Here is a 10570-nt window from a genome sequence, read left to right on the forward strand (position 1 = left end):
TCCTCTTCAATGGTTGCTTTCCTGTAGTCTTGCGCCACTGATTATGCTCCTCGTCCTTCGCTATATCCCACACCTTTTCATACCATCCGACTTTTGTCAACATCTTGGCCACCAATTTTGATCTCATTTGCTGACAAATGTCTTCGGCCCTCTGCTGACCTTTTTCCATACCTTTTGTTGTCTTCATACTTCGTTTCATAAGTAACAAGTATATATTAGACAGTCCGGGTTGATTCCTTGTGAAGGGCATGTCATGATGTTTAATTCGTGCTCTTCTATAGGTGGGTGACCCTTCAATGCTCTCTTCTTATTGAGTTCCACTTGTACCACATCTGCTAGTTTCTTTGCATCGTCTTTATATGACTGCTCATTTTCTGAGTGTAACGAGTTATACCATTTCCATTCCTTAGCTTCGAAATCAAAATTCAAAAGCGACCAGTGCAATCCCATCCTCGTTTGATCTGTAGAGTGATTGATAGGGATTACAAGAACTTCCAGATTCTCAGGCATGTCTCGTATGAAATCAACCACAATTTTGCACCTCGCTGGTGACATTATACTTGACATAGTACTGCAATTAATTTGTTAGAAAACAAAATTAATTAGGCTCACCTTAATCAGAAAACTAACAAGCATGTACACTACTACAGAAAACTAACAAATCAAACATTGTAGGCCGAAAACGACCGTATATCCATGTATGATATACAGGTGTACACCTATGTACACACCTATATAAATCTAACAATCAAGAATTAGCAGACCATGTGTCAATCATAGATGCATATTGGTGTACATCTATGTACATAGCTAAATAAATCTAACAATCAACACTTAACAGACCTTGTGTCAATCATTATTCATATTGGTGTATATCAATGTACACAGCTAAAGAAATCTAAAAACACATAGAACACGCCATGTCAATTAGGTGTACAACTATGTACACAATATTAAAGTAACTATATATGACATTTCTTATTTGTTTTGAGAAACTTACACATGCAGTAGGACTCATAATTTCACAGCTCAGGTACTTTTTGTCATCTGGATGACGAATGCTATCTCTGACAAGTGCTCTTCTACGTCGATGGATGTAGAACTGGAGTACCTCTTGGTCCAGATATTTGTTGAACATCAGTTCACGAAGTACTCTTCCAACAATCAAAATATCTTCCTTGACTGTTGGATCATCCAGTCTTGTTAGTTGCCAAGCTACAGAGCTGCGGAAACATAAAGGAAATGTTAACATGGTGTATAAAGTTGTGCACATAATTTTTTTTATAAGATTCAATCATGGTGTTTTGTGAACTTACTCCATGCTTGCATAGTCGAAGAATTTTTGTACCCTTTTTTTGTCCTGTCCTGGTTGCATAGCATGGTATAGTGGTGATAGACGAACATCTGGCAATGGATTGTGAGGACGATATACATCTCCCTTTCTCTTTATTGGGGCAGGATAGCCTGGTTCTTGTCCCACTTTGATCCCCTTGCCTTTTGGATCTGCTTTTATCACAACTCGTTTGGTTTTACCCTCGGCAGTGAATTCAGGATCTAGCTTTTTTTTGCATTTCTCTTTTGTGGTGTCTTGGACAACTTGCCAGCGGCTTGTGTCTTCAACATCTCTGCTTCCTTCATCCTCCCTGCTCTTGTCCTCACTGGAGTGGTTCTCTTCTTCTACCTCTTGGCTGCTAAAAAATTCACTAGGATTTTGTTTAATGAACTGCACTGCTTCTTCAATGATCCTTTCTCGTACATCTTCATTGGATAATGATTTTTGCGACGACTCTTCTTTTGGATCTTCTTGGCTCAATAATGCAAAGCTTGGACAATCGTGGCGGATCAGGGTTGCCATCTTTTCCTTCACTTCAGATGGTGCCGTTCTGTAACAACCTTTTTCAAGCTTTACGAATACAGTTTCAGACAAGTTATCTAGAAGGTCCTCAATTGATGTATAAGTCTCATTCTGTGATTCTTCTCCTTGTGTGAGTAAAAGGACTTCTTTAGGATCCAACTGACATATGGCTTCAGCTGCAATTATAGTAGCTTCATCAATTTCAGCTGTTCGAGTGCCATCCATCACATTCTGGTCATCAAGGTTCACTTGGTCTTGTTTATCTTCATTGATTACACTTGTCTTTGGCATAGAAGTACTGAAAAATGAAATTTTTATGAGAATTTTCAATGGTGTACAGAGTTTTACACCAATGTACAGGTATGTACACAAATTCAGAAGAAGTCATAAAGGTGTACATCCTTGTACACACATACTGGAAACAAAATAAAATAAAATATATAAGCTGAGATCATTTTCTTTATACCTTTGCTTGTTAGCAGCTTCACACCCAGCTACTTTGTCAATTTCATCAGTTTGAGCAGTATCCTGGTCATTAAGGTTCATATGCTCTTCTTGACCTTCAGGGATTTCAACTTCCTTTGGCAGAAGAGTGCTGAAAAAAATGCAATTTTTTTAGAAAATGAGAAATCACTAAGGTGTACATATTGGTACACATATAGAGAATGAGAAGAAATGCGAGCTACACATATACCTCGGCTTGTTACCAGTTTCAGACTCAACTTCTTGGCTTGTTCCATCCTTGCTATCCTCTTCTTCATTTTCCTCATTGGTCTTTGGTGAAGGAGTGCTAAAAAGATTCAAGTTTTGAGAAAAGGTATTAGCTTTCACACACTGGTGTACGACTATGTACACAAATAAAAAAACAAATGACTTGCAAATTTAAAAAAAGTGATATTGTACTTTTGCTTTTCAGGAGATTCAGACGGAACTTCATTCCTTTCAGATTCAGTTCCATGCTCGTCATCACCACCTTTGCTACCCTCTTTGTCATTGTCATGATCATGCATATCACCACCCTTACTACCCTCCTTGTCATTGTCATCACCATCATCATTATCATCATCATCATCATTATGATCATGCATATCACCATCTTCATTGTGCTCCTCCTTGTCATTGTCATCACCATCATCATCATCTTCCTTGTGCTCCTCCTCAACCTTGTCATCCTCCTCCTCCTCATCCTCCTCAATCTCATCATCTTCCTTGTGTTCCTCCCCATCTTCCTCCTTCTCCTCCGCCTCCTCAGTTTCAAGCCGTATTTCCTTTGCACATTTAAAGATTTTATGAAAAGTGTAATTACGGAAATTATTAGCTTCTCTTTCTGCCAAGATCATTAGACCAACTTCATTAAATTTTAGTCTTTTCTCTTCAATGAAACTAAGAAGCCTTTCTTGCCTATCCAGAACTTCAGTAAGCTCCTCATCCAACTCCTTTCTTCGCATATCTGAAATGCGCAGCTTTTCTTTCACATCATCTATGCTATTTTCTTGTTTCTGCCTCCGGTACTCATCCAAAAGAAATCTCTCTTCATCAGTATAAGCCTTCACCCATCCTGGTTGCATCTGAAAACATGCCAAAGTATCAACATTGATCACAGGTGTACAATTTTTTACACATGTTGTAAGAGTGTCAATTGTTGTACACAAGACAAATTTCTTAAAATCTATCAACAATGTACAATCCTGTACACCTTATTAAAGGTGTATATCAATGTACATATACTATTCTAAGAAAGTTTTTTGAGATACCTTTTTCATGGCATCATTCAGGTCTTTCTCGATTGTATTACTGACGTCGCTGATGATCCACCTAAGAAGCCTTGGCACACCTTCCTCATTGCTTGGCTTCATGATTTTGTTGTGTTCAGCAAACCAATGCTGCATTAACAATAGGTGAATAGTTGGAAATGTAAGAGAAAGGAACAAACACAATGAACATAATTATTTAAAATGGTGAATGGATATATCAGGTGTACAACTGTGAACTCACCCAGATAAAGCACACAACCATTAACTTTAAGTGGTGAATCCTGATGTTTCTTAATGCTCTCCATGAGATACTCATGTATATGAACTGGCCACAAGTTCTCTTCATCCTATCCAAAGACTCAAAAAAGTGTGCAAACTGGTTCTTGCTAATCATACTTCCGTTTGCCTGGGTAAAAAAGACCGTGATACACAAGTACATAGTAAACAACACACTAAGTCTTCAACATTTCTTTCAATCTCCATTTTCGACTTTGGTTTTAGCTTCATGATACGTACGATTTCCTCCTCCACATCTTTTTTTCCCAGCTCAGTTCGTTTCTTAAGAGTCAATCTGTTTATCAGCGGACCGTATTTATTTTCAGCTGCAGTTTTTACATCTTCCCCTTTTTCAACTTCCATTGGCACCATCTTAATCCCAAATATAAACAAATCCTCAGGTTCACTCTTTACTTGCCACTTGCTTGTTCTTCTTGGTAGTATCAAACATGAAATAATGTCCCCCTGAGTCACAAATTTCATGGCTAGGGGCAGGGTGTACCACTTTCACGTGGTACGTCTCACAATTTTCAGAATTGAGTTTGGGTTCTTAGTCCATATATCATCTCTCTTTTACTTGTATATTTCTCATCTTTCTGGTCTGCTTTTTTGTGGACAAAGATATCTACAACAGGCCAGAATGGTCCTTCTTTTTGCTTCTCTAGTTGATAATTGGTGAACTATACTTTTTCTCCTCTTTTTGTTTCATCTTCCTCAAGTTTTTTATTCACAAAGTCACTGAAGGCATGGAAAATTGACCTATATGGTTTGTTGGTATCTACGAAAATGAACCAAGAAGAATAATACATTCATTATACTCATACAAGTACAAATCATATCACTGTACGCATAAATAGGACCATATCATACAGGTGTATAGCTGTGTACACTCCTACAGAAAACTAACTAAAGCAAAATTCGTTCCCACACAACATGCCATAAATCAATGTGCGTGTACAAATCTTTACACTCATACAGAAATCTATCAAAAACAGCTTTAAAACACACACAACAGGCAAAATAAAGGTGAAATAACATGCTGGTGCAAAGATGTGTACACCAGCACCAAAAACGATGGGATAATATGTTGAGAACATACACATTAGTACATATGAAGATGAAATAGCATGTTGGTGCAAAGATATGTACACCAGTAAACACAAGTGACGGCACAACAGGTTGACAACACACACAACATGTACAAGAAATTGAATGAAAATTGCTCAGAAATAGACAGAACTAGACTTGAATTGTTACCTTTTTTTTGAGATAACAGATGTTGAAGGCTTTGAAGACTTTGGAGGCTTTGGAGGATTTGAAGGCTTTGATTTCTTCTTAGCTGGTGATGTTTTTGAAGTTTCTGGTACTGAAATTGATGTTGAATATTCTGGTGATGTTTTTGAAGTTTCTGGTACTGAATAGCATGTTGGTGCAAAGATATGTACACCAGTAAACACAAGTGACGGCACAACAGGTTGAAAACACAACAACATGTATAAGAAATTGAATAAAAATTGCTCAAAAATAGACAGAACTAGACTTGAATTGTTACCTTTTTTGAGATAACAGATGTTGAAGGCTTTGAAGACTTTGGAGGCTTTGGAGGATTTGAAGGCTTTGATTTCTTCTTAGCTGGTGATGTTTTTGAAGTTTCTGGTACTGAAATTGATGTTGAATCTTCTAATGATCTCTTCAATCTCGTTTTTGGTCCTGTTGATTTCCGAATCTCTTCTGCAGCAACTGATGGAGTTGGGGATGAAATTGGTGTTGAATCTTTTAATGCTGACTTTGATCTCGTTCTTGGTGATGTTGATTTTTGAATTTCTTCTACCGCAACTGATGGAATTTCTTCTTCAGTTGATGTTGAATCTTCCACTGTTGGTGGTGCGTTTTTCTTTGAAGCTACTTTTTTTCCTTTCAACATGATGTTACTGATTGTTCAACCATCTAGTTGTTTTGATTAGTAAGATGTTAGAGTTTTTGATTGAAAGTCTCTGTGAATTGAAAATTTTTTAGGGTTCAAAATGTTGAGGTATGAGTAGTTTTGATTTTTTTCTTCTGCTATTCAGTCTTCAAAAGAAAAAGAAGGAATAAATGATTTGTCCGTTACGCCGTTTAATTCAGTTTTTTTTCCAAGCTACGTGTCACAACTACGTTTATGGTGTCAGTTACAAAACTGTGTCCATTCGCTGCACGTGTGCTTTATTAAAAGCGTGCGAAGGATAGCAGCGTCTTTATACATTTTTTGGACTAATCTGTTCCTAGTTGGACCAGAGTGGACTAATCTGTTATTTTTTGTGCGGTTTTGGACTGAACCGTTTTTTCCCATAATTTTATTCTATTTTCATGGCATAAATGTAGCTTATATGATTTTTGTTATTATTTTTTAATATTTCATCCTTTAGAAAACGAATAAACAAAAAAGTCTCTCAGGATATCACATATATTCAGGAGAGATTTTAATCAAATTTTTTATGATTTATTTTCACACAAAAATCTATGAGAATCCTTCGTTTTAAATCATTATTGGTTTTAAATATAAATGCAATACCTCATACTTCTAAAGACTTTTGGAAAGTCTCTCAAATATTTTATAAGAATCTCAATCACTAACAAGAGATTCGAAAAATCTCTAGAACTCTATGTAAATCCAACATGCGAGGTGTGTGTGGGGTGGGGGTGGGGGAGGGTATTTTGCTTGATGAAATTCCAAGCAAAACTACACAAAGACAAACTTTGATTTATATCTAGTAAAACCAAAAAAATCTATTAATAGGGTGTTAGTTCTCAAGGGAGTTGGGGGAGTTGGGTGTAGTTTGGTTTTTTCCTGTTAGTCGTGGGGGAGTTCAAAGGAGTCTCTCGAAATCTTTGTTAGTCGTGGGAGAGTTTAGAAGAGTCTCCCGAACTCCCTAGAAAACCCTGTTAGTCGTGGGGGAGTTTGAAAGAAACTCTCAAACTCCCTGTTAGTCGTTAAAATTAGAATGGTAGGGAGTTGGTGTTTTTGGGGGAGTTCTGGGGAGTTTATAGTGTATTTTTTCCTCACTCCAAATCTCTCAAAAAAGTAGAGATTTCTGGAGAGTCTCTCAAACTCCCCACACTCAAAACACCAAACTCTCTCAAACTCCCCACATTCTCTTAAACTCCCTCAAAATCCCCAAGATTCAAAATACATTAAACTCCCCCAAACTCACTCGTGGACTAACCCCTGTAAGTGTTTATAGAAAAATGAAAACAAAGAAACGTTTATTATTATTGAAGCAGAAAACCAACCATTACTTTTGGCTACTACTACATCATTATAAGATAATTTAACTCTACCTTCTTCCTAGTCATACTTGAAAAGTTTAGACGTGTCTCTTTTGAGAAGGACTGCTTGATGTCTTTTTTCCAAGCTTTAAGGTGAATCTTCGGCCACGGTCGTGTTTTTTATTAATCATATCTCCTAGTTTCAGACTTGCGCCCACGATTAAAGCCTTGGCATCAAAAGTGTAAAAATCCATCGCTAACCCACGACGTTCCAAAACCACATCATAGCTGTTAACGCCATTGACGAGAGTAATTGGCACTTGTTCTTCTTTGTCACTTACACCCATTGGAACCAAAATGTACAAGTCAACAAGTCCTTCGTACAACCGAACTTCCTTGCGTTCAATTTCATAAGCTGAGAGTTCTTTCTGGATACACATGATCACTATAATAGAAATTCTATTTCGTAGGTGAGGATTAATGATACATCATCACTAATTTTCAGAACTTATATTCATAAACATTATTATGTGACTATTTTAAATTTGTGTTCATATTAAATAGATTATGAAGAATCAAAATATTATTAATTTATTACGCAAGGCTTTAATTATAGTTATGTTTTTAGGATTTATGTCTATCTTTTTTCTTAAATTACTTTTACTCTATAAATAAATAGACTATGAAGAATCAGAATTAGTACATAATTGGAATTATTTAATACTCCCTCTATCTTCTATTAATTGTTCTAATTGACAAAGTCAAAGTATTAAGAGAATCTTATGCTTCAAAAATATATTACAAGGGAATTGTAAGAAATGTCATGACTAATCCTATTTAATATTACATTATTACTAAAATTCATATATTAAAAAATATAATTTGGATAATATTATTATCTTAGGAAATGCTTGAAGAAAATAAAAGGCAAGATATTTTGGTTTTATTATGAATCCATATGAATAGGAAGGAAAAAGCTTTATTAGGAATTTTATAGTTGTCCATATATAAATATTTTTGTTTAAAAAGGAAATGACAATTAATACGAAAAATATTGAATAGATTTTTTCCTTATGTATGGTGATACTATTTAAGATTTTAGGTTGAATTTACATATTAAAACGAGAGTGCGACTTTGTGCACCCCTATTAAACCGGGGTGCACATTCTTCCCTTTGCTATAGGTTTAAACACTAATCTTGGTTAATTAGCTATTTTCCATTTATTAAATATTAAAACATCGGAAATTGGAGAAATTTAAGAAACTCAAAAATGGTCCATAGCCCGAGTTGTCGCTGATATTGTTCCTTCTATTATCTTTTTTTTTTTTTTTTGATCATTCTTTCTCCAATCTCTCTATTACGCTTTCCCTATTTATTTTCTTCTCCTGGTTAGTGATGAAGAAGACTCGGCGTAAACAAGGTGAGAAATTTTCTTAGTAGTCTTAAAGATCTGGATGAACATTATAAACTGCGGTTATACTTGTGATTTTCTGCTGACAATGACCAATGAGAAATCAATTGTTTTTCTCATGAAAACTCAAGAAAAAAGTAAAGAGTTAGTGGATGAAAATCTATGTCCCAATATTCTGCTGTCATCAATCATCAGCATAAAGACGTGAATATATTGAGAATTATTACAATCTCATGATAATCAAGAAACAATAGTTGAAACAGATACGAAGAAAGAAATTTTGTATTGAAGAAGAAAGAATAAAAGAACGTTAACCCAATAATGGTTTGTTCAGACACATTAAATACAGATAGAAAACAGTTGGCCCATTCAGACAGGACTTAGACATCTGATTGAACTACCAATGATTCTCAAGTCAAGATTGACTTTACTTGACTAACATTCCTATTAGTCCCCTCAAACTGATAATGGTTACAACAATCAGTTTGAAAGAGAAAGCACAAACTAAGAAACAGAAAAAGAAACATGTTTAGGCAATCCACAATCAGAGATGGAAGCATAAGAAGTAAAACCAGTAGCCAATCCTGCTGAAATAGAAGTATGTGCTGGAACATTTGAAGTATATGCAGAATTTGCTGAAGGATAACTACATGTTGAAGTAGAAACAGAACTAACTAATGTAGAAGCAGAGGAGCCAAGTAAATGATGCAGTAGAGAATTAAAAGTTGGTGCACATAACCCTTTTGTAAACAAGTCTGCCAGCTGATGTTCTGAGGCAATATGCTGCACATTTAAGAAGCCACTAGCCACCAATTCTCTAACCACATGATAGTGTATCTTTATATGTTTTGCGCTGGAATGAGAAACATGATTAGCTGTTAAGTAAATGACACTACTACTGTCACAATATAGAGCAATTGGCAACTTCAAAGTAATATGTAATTCCGACAACAAAGAAGAAAGCCATTCCAACTCAGCTGTTGCCACAGATAGACACTTATACTCAGCTTCTGCAGTAGACCTTGACACTGTAGGCTGCTTTTTACTAGACCAGGAAATTAGTGAACTACCAATAAAAATGGCATAACCACATGTAGATCTAGCTGTCTCAGGACAATTTCCCCAATCTGAATCAGTGTAAGCTGTTAACTCAGTTATATCACCTTTTCTTAGTGTAATTCCATAACCAATAGTGCCCTTTAGGTATCTAAGAATTTTTTTTTACCAATAACAGATGAACATCTGTAGGAGCATGCATAAATTGACTTACATAATTAACCCCAAAACATATGTCAGGCCTAGTCAAGCACAAATACTACAACATACCAACAATTGTTCTATAAGAAGACACATCTGATAAAATGGTACCATCATCGATAGACACTCTAGGTCCTTTAGCCACTGGAGTGTTACATGGAATGCACTCTGTCATATGAGACTTTTTAAGTAACTCAAGAGTATACTTTTTCTGTGTTAGTAAAATATCATTAACAGTCCTGTGTGCTTTTATGCCCAAAAAGTAATTCATATCCCCTAATTGCTTCATTGCAAATTGATAACATAAAAGGGTAACCATATGATCAAGCAAAGCATCAGAAGTACCAGTCAAAAGAATGTCATCAACATATAAAAGAAGTACCATCATTTGAGAACCAAAAACATATACAAACGTAGAAAAATATGAACTGTCTTAACAAAGACATAAGATAGCAATGAAGAACTGAACTTTTGAAACCATGCCCTTGGTGCCTGCTATAAACCATACAAGCTCTTTTTCAGATGACATACTTTATTAGGAAATTCTGCACTAATAAAACCTGGTGGTTGTTTCATGTAAACATTTTCAGTCAAATCTCCATGTAAAAAGGCATTGGATACATCCAATTGCCTTATTGACCAACCTCTTGCAAAATAAATGCACAAGACAACTCTAACTGTGGTGGACTTAACAACAGGACTAAAAGTTTCACCATAGTCAATTCCATCTTGTTTATTATAACCTTGAGCAACCAACCTAGATTTACATC

The 10570-nt window shown here is 35.7% G+C and overlaps 1 protein-coding gene across 1 annotated transcript; it reads right to left on the reverse strand.

The window, feature by feature from the left end:
* Nucleotides 1-9047: 9047 nt before the first annotated feature.
* On the reverse strand, nt 9048-10185 carry LOC113291665 (uncharacterized mitochondrial protein AtMg00810-like). The gene is made up of 2 exons (XM_026541171.1): nt 9863-10185; nt 9048-9750 (listed from the first exon to the last, which is right to left on the reverse strand). Exons 1-2 carry the CDS (start codon nt 10183-10185, stop codon nt 9048-9050), a joined length of 1026 nt encoding a protein of 341 aa, XP_026396956.1.
* Between the last annotated feature and the right edge of the window lie 385 nt (nt 10186-10570).

This window comes from Papaver somniferum, chromosome 6 (assembly GCF_003573695.1).
Source record: "Papaver somniferum cultivar HN1 chromosome 6, ASM357369v1, whole genome shotgun sequence".
NCBI classification, from domain to species: Eukaryota; Viridiplantae; Streptophyta; class Magnoliopsida; order Ranunculales; family Papaveraceae; genus Papaver; species Papaver somniferum.